Genomic DNA, 17,304 nt, shown 5'->3' on the forward strand with positions numbered 1-17,304 from the left:
AGGGCACTGTGGCATGCGGAGGGGCAGACAGTCTTGCTGGCTCCCACTTGCTCCTCAGGCCAAAGTCCAGGCAGAAGTTGGCCTTGTGGGGTTTCTGTCATCCTGCCAAGCCATGGCACTCCTGGGACACTGCTAGAACACTGGCCAAATCTTGCATGAGAAGTCACCTCCTTCACATTTTCTCCAATGTTGGGGGGTCAGACTACAGCAACCCCCTTCTGATCAGATTTTATGGTGTTTGTGCACTCACCAAGGAAAGTAAGAGAAAGAGAAAGCAACTTGTTTAACGTCACACAACAGAAGGGAAAGGATTCTTCAACGTGGTTGATCTGGGAATGAAGCCCAACATCCCTAAATCTCAGCTTAGTTTACTATTTTTTCATTTACCAACGGTTTTTAGAAATTTAAATCATTATGATCCTATCTTCTTTGGGCCATCATATCATTGCTTTCTCAAAGAGAGAGTGGCCCAAAGCCACTGCTGCACACATACAGAACAATCTACGTGCCACTTGACGATAATCAATACACAAAGCATATTCAGCCATATATGTAGCTCCATAGTACAGACACAAATTTAAAAAGCTGATATTCTCAAAAAGAGAACTTCATTTGCCATTCTTAGGGCTAGTAATAGGAAATACTCCTTTTAAGAAGGTTCCTCAACACCACATGCATATGCAGATACTGAGATGAATATTCGCATACCTACGTACAGATGTCCAGAAACAAAAACGATCACCTCATATATGCAATCTCTTTTCTGAACCAATAAAGACAATGCATTTCTAAGGAATATCTGAATTTTATTGTATTTTTTTTAGAGAAGTGAAAATCATAACCTTACACAATTTCTTTCAAATGGATAAACTTAGACAATTTATTGACGCTTCCTTAAATTTTTATACCATGCTGAACTCCAACAGGTTTTTGTTTTAAGGTAAACCAGGTTTTTGGTTCTTCCCTGTGGAGAAGTTACTTTCAAGTCAGGGAAAGTTCTTGGCCCGTGATTAAAAGTCTTTGCCAATTAGTACTCAACAACTTCAATTCATTTTTTTCTGGTTCAAGATGAGTAGGAGCCTAATAAGGCTGTGATAAAAGGGCAAAAGGCACCGAGAGCCAAAAGCGGATTAATGAGCTCCTCCATTTATTTGTCTTCCTAACAGCTGAACTGTTACAACTATTGACACTCTTCAAAAGGCTCCGCTCTGAACCCTGTCCAGGCACTGCAGGCTCCAATGGACATCTTCAAATCCAGAGAATGGAGGGGCAAGAGCTTCCCCTGTGTGATGCCAAAACCAACAAAGCCCCATGGATCAGGTAATGAAACTTCAGCTTTTCCCCCTTTGAGATTTATTTACTGGCAGCTGACAAGGGGCAAATTCAGCTCGAATTGTGCAGTCAAGGCCCTGTCAAGCTTTTAGAGGCACCCTTGTCTTGAAGCACCTTCATGACTGGCATTTCACTCAAAAGCCCTCGGCACTGGTCCTTAACAGCTTATGACATCACAAAGGACACTCCAGACAGATGCCTACATGGCATCCTGCAGCATTTTAAAAGAGAATTAGTGGTTTTAATTATGGTCGTAGTATGAAAGGGAACCATGCAAGCTCCACAGGAGACCTTTGATCAGACCCTTTTGCTAGTACAATGCCACGGAACTGTGACTATTCCTGGTAAGGGGCCTTTTCTTGCTGAATGACTCACCAGTGATCTTTGAATGCAGACAAGCTTCTAGCCCTCCCTCTTCATTAGTGAGCATTTCTATACAGGGGCCTATATAGTGCTTGGAGTCTAGGAGCTATACAATTGGGGGGAAAAGAAGCCCTACAGATTCTGGCCTCTACTTAGGAAGTGCTGAAGGACTCTGAGTGACTTTATTCATTAAAACAGGTTGCTATTAATTAACTGTCATAATAAAATAAAGAACTATTATTTGCATTTCTTACTATGTTCTCTTTAGTAATATGTATAAAAGATGCTTGTAACAAAATGAATTTATTGAATCACTTCCCCATCCCCCTGATCCCCGCCTTTTTTTTTCTTTGCATTTTGGCAGCAGGAGCCTACTAATTATTGGGCCTAGATCTGTGAGTCCAAATAGAAGTAAAACATAAATATAAAATTAATTAAGTAAATAAAAAAATCCTTTCTACTTGCCCGTTTCTGCATCTGAAATAAGCAAACATCAAGTTAGTGATTTCAGCGGAACTATCCAAGACAACAGAAATCCAAACTTTTTCCAAAATATCGCTCACTTTAGCTTGAAGTGTAAGATTATATAACAACTATAGTTACTTTAAAAAAAACCATACTCTAACTTGAAGCATAACAAGATTCATTCCTTTTAAAAACTATTTCACTTTCAGGAAACAAAATGTCTTTGGTCTAGTGTTAAAAGAATTTAACCTTTAAAACTGATAAGCATGGCCCTTAAAAGATTCCTGGTTGATATTTTCATTATATGAACATAATTCATTCTCATCTAGTATGTAACCAAGCACAGTCATTTGGTGAAAGATTGTGGAAGTAGGAAGACTTTTCAAAAGCTTCTCACTGAAATCTTATTTGATAATGTGGAATTATCAAATTCTGCAAAACAGAATTTTGCATATAATATACACCCCATTAAACAGTACTTCTGTACCATGTTACTTATATCTGGGAGATGATTTAGTTTTAAATTTTTTATACAGTTTTTTTCTTGAAGGAAAAATTTTTGGACTTCAGAATTTTGGAAGCTGAATGACAGGCAGGTTTTTCATATTTTGCTGTCTCAGACATTTTTCATATTTCTTAGACTTTGCAGTTCTTTTCTTAGGTGCTTTAGAGCAACTAAAATATCAGCTTGCTGTGGATCACTCTGTGCTTTCTGAGTGTAGAGACGGAAATGTCTGATGGTTTCAGATAAGAGGACTTCAGGGTCTGCATCTCTCTCCCGAAGACGCAGCATCCGCTCACAGGCGATGGCATAGTTCTTGTGCCAATTCACTGGGTGTTCCTTTTGTAAATAGACAATCTCCTTATAAAGCTGGAAAACAGCAAAAATGTTGGTATTCCACTGTTAGCCCTTGACTTTTTTTTCAAAAATAGAAAACACAGAGGAATTAATAATAATATAAAAAAATCCAAGCAGCCTACAGTAAAAATCTAATCATTGCTACGCCATGCAGAAAATGCAAGGATGTTACTGTAATTATTACAGTAGCAGGAGGCAAATATGCTTCATCTAAAACTGCTTCTGAGGTTTTTTGGATGTCGCAGGGCAAACCTAAGACACACTGTGTCAGGACAAAATACTCTTCCTCCAGAAAGATGTTCTGGGAAAGGGATTTAGTTCTAATTCATGGAAAGCTATTTACTCAACAGGCAGAAGGGTTGAAACTCTAAATTTAGCTTCGGAGAAAAAATAGCTTTCTTTAGAAGTCTGCATGGAAAAAGAACTTGAAGGAATTTTAATTTTTGTCCCACATGGTTTATATAAATTTCTCTCTACATTAAAAACAACACTAATATTAATAACAAGAGCAACAACAAAACAATCCAAACAAATCAGACATCAAATAGGCCGGGCATAATGGAATTTAAGATATCTTAAGTGAGATATTTTAAATCTTCACAGTATCCTACTATTTATAGTTTTGACAGTTAAAACTTTGCCCACAAAAATTTAGATTTTTGTCTTTCAGCATCAGTGATGGTATTAAATGGATAGAGTTAGAGTTTTTGACATTGAGTTTTCCAGAGGAAACACATCAAAATTTAACAAATAAACTAAAAAGCAGATACAAATTTGCAAAATGGAATATTATATTAGCTTATTTGGGAGTTTCACAGCCTTCCTGGGTATTGTCAAGTTAGAGCTGGATTCACAGGACTTTACCAGCAGATTCTCTGAGAGCACAGAACAAGCAATATTGCTTTCTCCAGGGACAAGTGCTTTTTGAATTAGAACTGCACTCATGACATCATCCAGTTGAAAGGGACCCAATTATATTATCCCCCAACCCCTACTCCAGGCAGACAAATGCATACCAATTTTAAAATAGCATCCTTGTAAAAAATTCCACAATCCATGCTTGACATATCATTTTGATATTATAACCCTCAGTCTTCAAGCTGCCTTTTGAAGCAACTTCTCCCTTAGTTCCCTTCATTTTATAAAATAGGAAAGAGTCATCATGCACTTTCATAAATATCAAAGCTATTAAGTCGGCCTCCTACCCTTTTATTCTCTTGTTAAAATACTCAAAGTTTCTCTACCTTTTCCTCATCTTTTTTTCTCCAGCACTTTCTTTTCCCAAGCTTCCCTCTGATGAGGTATGTGTGTAAAGCATGTAGCACGCTGCCCAACACAAGGCAGGCACTCAGGAACTGTTCGGTTTTCAAAATCCTACTAAGTGAGGTTTTGAAGTCCAAAACAGATGCCAACATTTCCAGGAGCATTTCCTCAACTGCTCAAGAGAATGAGAGGCTCACTCATAACCTAGCTGAATCCAGGCATCAGCTTAACCATATTAGCTTTTTCTAGAACACTTTGTTACTGACGCATCATCAACTTATTTTGGATGGCCTATTAAGCCACATGTGCTGCATCTTAAGGAGCCAGTCATTTCTCCTTATGTGGCATTCTATTTCCCTCCCTTTATGTGCATTACTGTGACATTAGCCTTAGTGGACTGTATTCTGTTAACTGGGGACATCTTCAACTTATCCAATCTATTCCTAAGGAGTTGGCTACTCCCTGCTACCCCACTATATCTAAACTTAATGTCACCTGAACTTAATGATCTGTATAAGTGATTGAATGGGATGATGCAAATAATAACAAAAATACCCTTTATACCTAACAAGAATATTCTTGAAAAACCAGTACTAGGGCAGTAATTAAGTAATTACCATTAAGTAATTAGCCTCACTTGTCTTGCAAACAGTGTCACACATCTGGAGACATATGCAATGGAGATACCAATAATCTGTGTTCACTGAAAAAAATAAAGCTTGCTGACCCAAAGAGACAATAAATCCATGAATGAACTTCAGTAGAGGCTCGACAATGGGCCATGGAAGAGATCACTGATAAGAATATGAAATATTAGTGAGTTTCAGATTTATCCCAACTAAGTATTGCTTGTTTTTCATAGAATTACAGGATATTAGAGATAAACAGGATTATATGACCAAAATATGAGAGATAATCTCAAGGCCTGGAAAGGTTAATTGACTCACAGTTGACAATAAATGGCAGAGTGGGGCTAGAACCTGGACCTCCCTACTGCCAGACAGAACTCCAGCAAGTTGCCTTCTATAATCAAGTCCCTTGCTGTCCTCAAGCGGGACATCTCGGAGGGTCCTTTGCCCCTGTGGCTTCCTCCTTATGGACTGCCCTTCCCTCCCTCTCTCGCTTTCTTGCCTCACCATCTGTCTGGCTAGCTCCTTCTGATCTTTTAAGATGACACTTCGGTGACATCTCCTCTGGATGCCTTCCCTCCCGCCCTCAGCCCCCTCCTCCCCAGCTTGCTCATGTCCTGTTCTCTGTGTTCCCAGAGCACGTCTGCGTGCCTCTCGCAGCACTACAAGACTGCACTGGGACTGAGGACTCCATCTTCTGTCTCCCTCTCTCGCCTGCTACGTTTTGGATAGCGGGGACAGGACTTGATTGTCTCCAACACAATATTTGGTATGGTGTGGGTGCTCAATTAATGCCCTGCGAGTGAATGAACAAATAAATAGACAATGAACCAATGATTGAAACTGAGGAGTACAATTACTCATACTGATTGGACACCATGCCATTTTGGCTTAGCACCAAACAAATGTCCTGGCTGAGTAGATCCACAGCAGTCTAGAGAGAGCAGAAAGTTGCTCATACATACTGGTCCTGGGCTTTGTTTTCATTGGCCCTTGCCAGGATATTTGTTTCCTATAAAGCAGACTCTGCAGATGTCTGAAGACCCCAGTGCTGTTCACAGAAAAGCAGAGACTTGTTAAAGTAGTGCTACAGCAAGCCACTCCTCTGCACGCTCCTTTCCCCTCAGAGAGCACCTATCTGTGCAAGAGCATCAGTGTGGCTTTGTCTTCTGAAGGTTCATTCAGCTTCCTGGGGCCACAGTTAGAAGACAGAGCCACCGTCCAGGCCCCTTCATCTCTAACATGCAATCTCAACCAGCCATGGCCTTACTATTTCAAGTAGAGCCAGGGTAATGACTTTTACACAGAGGGAAGCCTGCCAGAACGTTTTTTATAAAGCTATTATATTAGTTTCCCATTGCTGCTATCGACAAGTTACCACAAACACAGTGACTTAAAACAATGTAAATTTATTATCTTGCACTTCTGGAGGCAAAAAGTTGTAAAATCAGCATGGATGCATTCCTTTTGGAGGCTCTAGAAGAGAATCTGTTTCCCTGCCATTTCCAACTTCCTGAGGCCACCTGCACTCCTTAATTCTAGGCCCCTTTCTCCACCTTCAAAGTCTGCAGAGTAGCATCTTCAAATCTCCCTCTCTCTGACCTCTGCCTCTGCATCACGTCTCCTTCTCTGACTCTCACCCTGTCATACGGACCCTTGTGATTATGTTGGGCTCACCAGGATAATCCAGCTAGTCTCCCATCTCAAGACCTTAATCACACACCCTCTTTGCCATGTAAGGTAACATATTCACAGGTTCTGGAGGTTAGAACATCGACATCTTGTGGGGGGGCATTATTCTGTCTACCACAGCCATTTACTTTAGACATTGTGATATAATTGAGTATTTTTTCATATATGCTGCTTTATAATGCCCCAAATAAGCTGGAAATAAAAGAATAAAAACTCTAATGTGATACACCTTCTCTCCATCCCAAACAATTACCACCACCCTCCCACCAAATATACATATATAAAAAGTATAACATACGTTATATGCATGAATGTAGAGTTGAGCTTTCAAATTTGAAGGCATATTAGCAGTTTCTGCCAGGTTAAAGATGAAGAACGGTGTTTTCATCCTGGGAGTAGGGGTGGGAACTTTCATTAAAATTATATTGTCCATTTCATATTCAGGGCTAAATCTTCCAGGCTTTTCTACTGATAAGGAATGTATAAAACCCTTTATTGTATTATTTTTAATTCTCTCATATTTACGGACATTTACTCTGAACCAACAGCAACCCCTCCTTCCCCCACCACTAAGATACTGCATTCACACTGATTACCAAATCTTTTAGAAAAAAAGCTTACATTCATCATCACTATTAGACATCAATTCTTCCTCCAGATGTACATTATTGTTATGCAAGAGCAGCCGGGAAAAGGGATACTTGCTGGGTTTGTTAGCACATCCCTGAAGGTAGCCGTCACGGCAGCTCATGCCATGTGTGACCAATTCTTCAAAGGTGGCCGGACTCTTTGACCACATGAACTCATCCAAATTGTATTCGGCACACCAATTAAATCAATACCTGCCCAAATAATGATCTGCTTTCTTCTTTTATGTGATTTCTCCCAAGCTTTCCTGCATTCGATCACAGTGAAGAATTGTGCACACATATGGTCTATCTGATCAGTTTGTCAAAGCATTTGTCCCTATGACTAGACTGATAACTTGAAATATGCCATTTTCTGACTTTTTCAAAAAATGCTATTGCATAAACTATAATACATCTATTTTTTCAATCATTATTTTGGAGCTGTATTTCTTGACCACTCTTTAAAAACCTCTTTGAATTTATGCAAGCCTTTTATATCATAACTTGATTCTCAATGCACAGTTCCTGGCTCAGACTGGGCATCCTTACATATTTGCTGAAGGAAGCACTCCATATGGACACGGGACACCTGTTTGTATCACTTAGGACTTTTACATTAATACTGAGGCCAAAGTTTCTTAGTTTTAGTTATTTTAATTTAAAGAAAATGACAGGAACCAAAAGCAGCAGTAGTATCACTATGAAATATTCTTTATAGGACAGTATGACCTCTCTTTTTGAACAACAGGAAAGTATAGCATCTATCACATTAACATTCAGATCTCCTTTAACATGTCTGTCTGCTCCATTAGACTACGAGCTCTTTGGGGGTAGCAACTGTGTTGTATTCATATATGTTGCTTCAATGCCTAGCACAGTGCCTGGCCTCTAGTAAGTATTAAATAAGTGCTTAAATAACTAACTGGCACATTATAAATGGAGGTAGGGTTGTAACTGTCAACCTCTACGCAATCAATTACACTCACTTTGGTTTAGTTGAGGCAGGAAAGCACAGGAGTTAAGAGTGTTCCAGCTTCAGACAGATGTGACTTTGGATTCCATCACAAGTAGCAATGTGGCTTTGGACAGGTAACCTTTCTACATCCAATTTGTTTTTTTTATAAGATGGGGATAATAATAACTTCTAGGGTTATTGTGAGGATGAAATGAGATATTTATGTATAATGATTAGCACAATGCCTTAAACAAAACAATTGCTCATGAAAGTTATTTTTATTATTACCACCATTCACCCTACTCCCCAAATTATGGTACTTTTCTGCCATATTAAAAATAGATTGCAAACACAAAAATGGAGATTAGTCACCTTGCTTGCCACATCTCTTCATTGGCCACGGATTCCCAAGAAGTTGAATCAAACCTGAAGTTACAAGAAGACAGTAACATCTTTCTGTCATCTATATGTATGACATATAGGATATGTAACGTCTGTTTTATAATCTTACAAGGCCAATAAAATTGGCTGGATCTTAAAGTACTGATAGTGCCAAACTAATAAACTTATTCTCCTAAAAAAGATCAATTATAAGGAATTTGAGTTTGGGTAAATGTGTCCTTATTCTGCATAATGAGCCGCCAGGGCCTCATGGGAGCAAACAAAGGGCTAATGGGAGGAGGCTGGAGGTGCCTGGGAGCCAGCTGTTCATAAGAACTGGGGAGGCAGGCTGGAGAGAGGGGGCACCTGGATTTGGTAAGTCATTCCTGGAGCTAGAAGGCTGCTCAAAGAATGATGGCCAAACCATTTGCTGATTTTTCTTCCTTTTAAGTAAAATTTTTCTTATTAAGTATCTATTTTGACAGAATGGAGATGAGTGATGCTATGTACATGTACTTCGTCATCAGCTGTTTGAAGAATATGTTATTTTCTAACTTTTCCTTATGATGGTTGAAAACGCTTTATTTTGGCTTAGTTATCCATCTCTGGCTGTGACATAACAATGTGGTCTATGTTTGCTCATACTGACTCAAAAAACCCTTACAGCATTTAAGAAATATCTTGTTTGTTTTTAAATTATAAGCAATAGATTATATAATCTTGAAATAATTCATAATTTTAAAAATATGTAATGGAGACACATTTCTTTAGATGGTGACACATTTTTCCATATGGGAAAGAGCAAACTCTACATAGAAATGCTTAAGGAAGACTAATAATGCTCCAACAACATAACCGGGTTGATGCCAAACAACTGTGAAGAAGAAGTTACTCAAATTGCAGTCTTCCCTACAGAGAACTTACCTGTCATTCTTAAAAAAAGCGCATGACACAAGTTTATGCATATGGAAACTACCATGAGCAACAGAATGCCTTTTAAAGCTCAACTGCAATTAATGAAATTCCACTATTTAATACTTTTAGGGTAATGAGATACAGGATGCTGGATAATATAGCACTAAAAGACTTGGAAGTAGAAGATTCCATACATCTATTATGCTACCCACTCAACCACGCCTCCCTCTCCCTTCTATCTTCCCATTGCTCTGTGAACAGGAGGACAAGAAAGATATATGTTCTCTTTCTGCATGTTTTATGGTATTTCGTGGGTGGCAAATAAGTACTAATTAATAAAAAGTGAAACAAAAAAAACTAAAAGGCATGTCAAAATGTAATTTTTTTGGTACTCAAAACCGCTATATTTATATGCATAAAAATACAACTGCTGTTCATACCTTCCATATTCTTCAGTCCAGTTATACATATTTTTTGTAAGTTTAATCCATTCCTCAGGGTTGAATACAATCTCTGAAGGAACCAATTTGTCACAAGACCCCCATGGCCAAAGTGAATAGTTCTTTTTCCAGGTTGGGTCCCCTTCATGAATTCCTATGCAAACAAATGTTTCTTTTCTATTAAAAACAGAAAAATATATGATGCATTTTTAACTTAAAGTTCTAAATGCTAAGTAAATATAATTCATGAAAGATACTTTTTTAAAATTTATTTTAATTAAAAATTTTTTTTTCATTGCTCTAAAATCTATCACTGTAGAAAGATCATTTTTGATGCTTTAAACGTTGGTTACCAGTAAACCATTTACAAACATTTTAGTTTGTTTCCCAAATAGACTGAAATTTATCTTAACGTAAAAAGCTATTTCTAAGGGTTGAGGGAAAGCAAACAGAGATAGAGGAAAAAACCTACCTGTCCATAATGTTACAAGAAATCACTTAGGGACAAGCATTGTTATAAGGAAAACTGCTGCATTTTTATTTCACATGTTTTCTTTGACACTTCTTTCTTTTACAGGTAGAAATGTAAGTCTTCCTTTTCATCCCTACTTAGAAGTAGTCTTCCCTTCCTCAAATTCCCATTGTACTTTATTTTTTATCTCTTTTGCCATTATTGTATTGTACTTAATATTTGCATTTGTAAACCTCCCTGAGTAGCCCAGAAGCATCCTGAGGCTAGGCTCTTTCTTCCTAAATAAACTCTGAATACCACACAGCATGATGCATATCTAACACAAAATAACTATTTGCTGAATAAAATTAATTAGATTAGCATAACTATTAGGAGCTTCAAATCCTGCAAAAATTAGCAACAGAAATGGTTTAAACAAGTTTGGTTAGACAAAAAATGGCAATTGAATAATCCTTCTCTTCCAATTTCTGGGTTAGGCCTTAATAGCTATTACTAAGTAGGAAAAAAAAGGAACAAATTAGGGGAAATTATTTCAAAGTAAAAAACTTTGTGAACTTTGAAGCAAGACACTTCTGGCTTAGATTTTAGATTTTTTTCTTACCATTTATTACCTCTATGATTTGGGGGAAATTACTTAACTACCTGTGTCTAGTCTCATCTGTGAAATGTATGATAATTATCTTCAGAGTGGTTTAAGATTAAATGAGATATATGATATAAAGTACAGTCTCAAAACATAATGGTTCCCCAATGGTCTGGGGAAGAGGGAGTAACCACACTCCACTTTGTCTCTCTCACTGCAAACAACTATTAATTCCTGGATAGAATAGATGGAGCAGCTATCTGAGGGCCAGGAAAAGTAAATGGTAGAAAGAAGATTGGGAAAAGAGACTGGAATGTGAAGTTCTATCACATCAGTAATGATTTTTACCATTTCCCCCCTCCATGGGAGCTTACTTCTAAGCTCGAAACTTAGAAGTAAGTATGTACCAAATAAGGACAAAAAGAGCTCCAAGAAAAGCCCCCTTTTTTAGCCCAAAGAGTGGGAAAGAGGACTCCTGAGGTTTGGAGAGAGTGGAGGAAACCCTTCTCGCCTTCTCCAGGCACCAAGCAGCACAGTGGCAGCAGTGGAGGCAGCAGCACAGTGACAGGAGTGGCAGCTGGGCAGGTGCCCAAAACGCTGAGGAAGGAGAGGAGCTAGCTGTGGTTCCAAGAGTGTGGGGCAAATCCCGATGGCTTTTTGTTCTCTCTGTCCCCCTGCACCCTGGCTCCAGATGCAGACACAGTGACAGGAAGTGCATGGCAGAAGAAGAAAATTAGAAACCCCAGTTTTCTGGACAGAAAACCAGGAAGGAAGGCTCCAGAAAGCTGGAAAGTACTGGAGTGACCACAGAAAGGAGACGGATCAAGATGGCAATCCTATAAAGTTGAGTCTCACGTATCTTTTTATTGCCAGGGCCTAATATAAGCTACAACATAGTAGATATTTGGTAAATGTTTGTGGGGTTGAATTTTTAAAAATTCACAAAAATCCCAATTTGGGGATGTTAATGATTCCTAATATTTTATTCCAGAATGGAATAATTAAATATTACTCTTACAGCACATTTATACCCATTATATTCATATTACTCTATGAGTCATAGTAAACTTTAGGCTCTAAACAGCAAAAATACCACATTATTATATTCTTAGCAAGGGATCATTTAACTTTGGGATTAATAAAGACTTTCTAAAGTCTTCTTTTTAAGAAGAAAGAAATCATGAAATAAGTTTTTCATCTTCAAGCTCTGGACAATTCCAAGCATTTCTTGGACAGGAGAAATGTTCAGTACTATGCCACAGAAGTAGGTTATTTATTCTTGACCTTAACTACAAATAATTTCATGTTCTCAAGTATAGAATGCACAATTCTCATATTTTATCTCAGCTAGCATAAACTGTAGGTGTTTTTCTTATTTATAAAAATGTCTTATCCTTTATAAAAATCCTTAAGTTATTTTTATATAAGTGATTATTCCTGAAAACATTTGCTTTACACTTAAAAGGGGGCCATGGTGTTGATCAGGGAAACTATAATTGCTTGCCATACACCTGCAATGATTTCAAGTAGGCAGGCACATCTCCAATTTCTCTGAATTGTACTAAGATCTTATTTGCTGTTCTTGCTAATCTGTCTTTATTTTTCCTTTACCCAGAACAATAACATCTATTTCTGCCTGGCCTCATTTATGCACAGATATTCAATTTAATTACAAAGATAATCTCACTGGTGACAGGAAAATAGGTGTAGAAAATTGGTCTTTTGGATGAGGCACAGCTGCTACAGAAACAATTTTAGAAAAGCTTAAGATTTTAGAAAAGCTATTATATGAAAAAATGCTTACTGTTTATTTATTTCAAGAAAACGATAAAGATTAAATGTGACCATTCCACTAGGTAATATTCCTTCCACAGGATTCCACCGGTTCCCAGGGAAGTTGACACCTGGTAAATGCTTTGCCATCTTGGGTAAATACCACTCATAAGTCATCATCTGCCAGAAAAATCATATATGATGCCAGACTTTTAATATATTTCTTAAAAAGAATCAAGCTTATCAAGTACAATGAAAAGATTCTGAAATGTGAATATATGCATTAAATATATACATAATTGAAAAACAAGCACAACTGAGGTATGTGGCACTGAGCACTCTTTTAATGACTTAAACCTGGGATTTTATGTGTTAAGATGTGACCAGCATCAGTAACATCAGTACCTAGTTTTATTTTACCTCCAGTGTTCGACAGTCTACCCAGAATGAGCTTCCCCATTCTCAGACCTACAGAACGTGTACTCCACCTTCAGAACCAGTGAAAATATCACTGCCCTCCCCCGTCTTCACAGCCACAGTGACATGCTGTTAAAGCACTTTGTACCCACCTCTATTATAGCTCTAGGCCTATTGCTCACTAGACTGTAAGCTCCTAGAGGAAAGGAATTGTATCTTTTCATCTTTGTGTCTCTGCACCTAGCACATTGCCTGGCACAGAATAGTTCTCAAATTATGTTTGTTGAAGTTGAAATTTCTTTGATGGCCAGACTAGACAACCTAGACAAAATATAGAAATGTATCATTATTCCATTCTTTCATTCATTCATTCATTCAAAAAAGCAAGTATTGCTCACCTATAATGAGTAAGATATAATCCCTGGCCTTGAGAAGCTTAATTGTATAACAATCTAGGACTCAAAGTTAAAAACCCTTTTGGCTAAATTATCTGAATTTATTAGTGGCCCTAAAGTAATTACATATCCTTACATGCTCTTTTGATTTAGCTTATCAATATTACAAAAAATTATTTTTCTTAATTTTATATTTTAGTTTTGTTTGAGACAGGGTCTCACTCTGTTGCCCAAGCTACACTGCAGTGGCTTTGTCATAGCTCACTGCATCCTCGGACTCCTGGGCTCAAGCAGTCTTCTGCCACAGCCCGTACAGTAGCTGGAACTATAGATGTGAGCCACGATGCCTGGCTGATTTTTCTATTTTTTGTAGAGATAGAGTTTTGCTCTTGCTCAGGCTGGTCTCGAACTCATGGCCTCAAGCAATCCTCCTGCCTCGGCCTCTCAGAGTGCTAAGATTACAGGCATGAGCCACTGAGCCTGCCCAATTTTACATTTAATGTATACTTAATTCTATACTTTTATATGTACAGATTCCCTCTTTTAAAAGAAAAGACTCCTATTTACACTTTCAAAGCTTCATTACAGTTTGGACATCATCATTTGAGCAGTTGTGCTTATGTTTTTACTTACCTTTACAAGTTAAATGACTTTATAAGCCATTTAATTATTAATAGCAAATGACAAATTAATTTTAACCTAAGTGTAAACTGTAAATACTCAAAAAACACTTATTTAATTAGATTTTACTACCCAATAGTTTCAGTTCTTAGGGAAATTAACACTAATTACATACTCACTGTGTGCTATGACCTTATTGTCCCTCATTTAATTCTCATAATAACCTTACAATGTGAGAGTAATTGTATCAGATACTGTTGATTGCCCACTCACCGGCTAATGCCTTGTTTTTTTGCTAATGCAGTCCTGATTTTGATCAGGTAGCTCAGGGTCACAATATGCTCAGGTCTAGTCATTCCCCCTTGCTAGTGAGCAGTTCAGGAGTGGGCATTTGACCCAGTACCAGTCAGGGGGCCCATGTGGAGGTCTGCTGGGGACTTCTTGGGCACATGTTACTACCAATAAATAGAAAGAGAAAAAGAGAGAAGGGCATGCCCCAGAAGAAGCACCTTGCTTTGTTTTAGGATGTGACGTTTGGAACTGAGCACCCATCTTGTGAATATGAGGGAAAAGCCAAGAGAACTACATAAAGGCTGTCTCAGAACACTGTCAGCATTGAACCACTTGTATTATCAATCCTAACATCTCCTATCTCCAGACCACTTGTCATGTAAGATAAAAATACAATAATTTAAGCTGCTCTTAGGTATTCTGTTTCTTGCATTCAAAAGCATGCTAACTCATCTAATGATGACTTCCATTTTAAAAATAGGGAAACAGAAGCTGTGAGAGGAAAAATCAGCAGTTCCACGTCACATATCCAGGAAATGACAGAATGAAGACTTAAGTTTAGGTCTAATTTGCTTTTTTTTTTTTTTTTTTTGAGACATAGTTTTGCTCTGTCACCCTGGCTAGAGTGCTCAGTGGTGTCATCATAGCTCACTGCAACCTCAAACTCCTGGGCTCAAGCAATCCTCCTGCCTCAGCCTCTCGAGTAGCTGGGACTACAGGCATGCACCCTCATGTCCAGCTAATTTTCCTATTTTTAGTACAGATGGGATCTGGCTCTTGCTCAGGCTGGTCTTGAACTCCTGAGCTCAAGCAATTCTCCCCCCTCGGCCTCCCAAAGTGCTAGAATTATAGGCATGAGCCACAACACCCAGCCTCTAATTCAGTTTTATTTTATTTATTTATCTACTTATTTATTGAGACAGAGTCTTGCTCTGTTGCTTGGGCTAGAGTGCCATGACGTCAGCCTAGCTCACAGCAACCTCAAACTCCTGGGTTCAAACGATCCTCTTGCCTCAGCCTCCCAAGTAGCTGGGACTACAAGCGAGCATCACCAGGCCCGGCTAGGTTTTTCTATTTTTAGTAGAGATGAGGTCTCCCTCTTGCTCAAGCTGGTCTCAAACTCCTGATCTCAAGTGATCCTCCCACCTCAGCCTCCTACTAGGATTACAGGCGTGAGCCACTGCACCCGGCCTCTAATTCACTTTTAAACCTGTGTTTCTCAACTACAGTAGCTTATGTCCTAAACCATATTTAAAATCACACTGCAGAACCATGTTATTAACAAATAACCTAGCTTTTGCCAGAAACTAGACTGAAGATCAAATTAATCTATATACATGACATAAATGCAAACTGCTTATAAAAATACATGTAATTTGCAAATTTCCCTATATTTGCAAATCTGTTTGTAAATTTTTCTCCAAAAAATATAATTATTCATTAATTCAACAAAATTTATTAAGTACTATGCTTAGTAAATTTGTTCAATTAAATTAATCATATTGTTCTTTCAAGATTAAGAATTTCTTTTTTCCTGATGACTGCTCTAAAAACACCAGAGATAGATTTCTTCCCTTTTAAGTATCTATGGTTTAAACAATAAATCTTATAGTTTAAATATAGTTCTTCACTTCTGAAAAATTGTTTTCATAGCCCTCAAAATTTTCAGAAGTCCTCTCCTAATATATTTTTGTCATAGAATCAACTAAGTTTACATAAACATTCTATGGCAGAATTGTAGTTAATAATTTTTATTTGGAATGAAATGTTCACCCACTCCTAGTCTGATTTATTTTATATTAAATCTAATTTATTTTAATCCCTGGATCAGTGGGCAGTATTAATTTGAATGGTTGAGTTGGCTGAATGTAAAAGAACAATTTAAAAATAAATTTACAATACAATAAACATTTTCATGGTTTGCCACATGAACTAGAGACCTAAAATATTATTTGAATCTAACAAGAAACACATTAAATCTTAAATCATTCAGTTTAAATGAGAAAAAAGTAATTCATATGACTCATTCTATTAGTTAAAATAAGCAAAAGAATGTGATATATATTCTACCTAAGAGTGCTCATGAAAACTGGACCCATCTGCTATTTTTTAAAAAAGGCAGGTTTTTCAAAAACATGTTTCAAAATAATTGCTATATTTTAAGTACATTTTTCATATACTTACTTCCTGATCCACTAATGAAACATCTGGCCTCAACCCCTCACAGTAATGCATGTAACGGAGAGAATTCCCTGGCAAATCTCCTCTGAGTAAGATAATTGCATCACGAGGCATAGAGGCTAGAAGGTTCTTTGCAAATTTATCGATCACATAGTTGGTCCTTTGGTCACAAATGCTAAATAGAAGGATCAAAAAACATTAAAATAGCAACACTTTGCTACAGTTTTAATAAGACTGGGCTTATTTTCTATGCTGTTCCTTTCCCATCATTCAATCAACATTTAGTGTTTCAAAGTATTATAAAAGGATGCATACATTTGAAAGGAGAACACTATCATCTGGTAAACAAGGATGCAATTGAAAAACAATCAGTCTACTGCTTACCTCTAGAATTTATAAGCATTTTCATTAAAAGGGAATCAGCTAGTGCTCAAGAATAAGTCCTTTTTTTTTCCCTAAAAGCAATTCGATTTTACTTTTCAAAAGTAAAGTTTCTGATTCCTCTTGGAATTTAAGGTAATTTTATGTTAATTCCACTTACTCAAAGGACCCTTCAGAAACGCAAAAGGAAATCTGCCAATTTCTGACATAAATTTATATGACACTTGTAGGACTTTCCTGCATGCAGAGGTTTCCACCACTTCCCTG

The 17,304-nt window shown here is 37.6% G+C and overlaps 1 protein-coding gene across 5 annotated transcripts in view; it reads right to left on the minus strand.

The window, feature by feature from the left end:
• Positions 1 to 788: 788 nt before the first annotated feature.
• TMEM260 (transmembrane protein 260) overlaps positions 789 to 17,304 on the minus strand; it is a 54,696-nt gene continuing 38,180 nt past the window's right edge. For 2 of the 5 annotated variants that reach the window (XM_045566618.1, XM_045566619.1), the window contains 6 exons: positions 16,660 to 16,831; positions 12,783 to 12,931; positions 9,924 to 10,100; positions 8,560 to 8,613; positions 6,902 to 6,992; positions 789 to 3,031 (listed from right to left, as the gene is read on the minus strand). In XM_045566618.1, coding sequence (XP_045422574.1) covers positions 2,777 to 3,031; positions 6,902 to 6,992; positions 8,560 to 8,613; positions 9,924 to 10,100; positions 12,783 to 12,931; positions 16,660 to 16,831 — 898 coding nt within the window. In that variant the 3' untranslated portion in view covers positions 789 to 2,776. Of the gene's footprint in view, positions 3,032 to 6,901; positions 8,377 to 8,559; positions 8,614 to 9,923; positions 10,101 to 12,782; positions 12,932 to 16,659; positions 16,832 to 17,304 lie in introns of those variants that run through there. The other 3 variants (XR_006738743.1, XM_045566621.1, XM_045566620.1) reach the window with 3 other exon arrangements.

The sequence above is a fragment of the Lemur catta genome, chromosome 1 (assembly GCF_020740605.2).
Source record: "Lemur catta isolate mLemCat1 chromosome 1, mLemCat1.pri, whole genome shotgun sequence".
Classification (NCBI taxonomy): Eukaryota; Metazoa; Chordata; class Mammalia; order Primates; family Lemuridae; genus Lemur; species Lemur catta.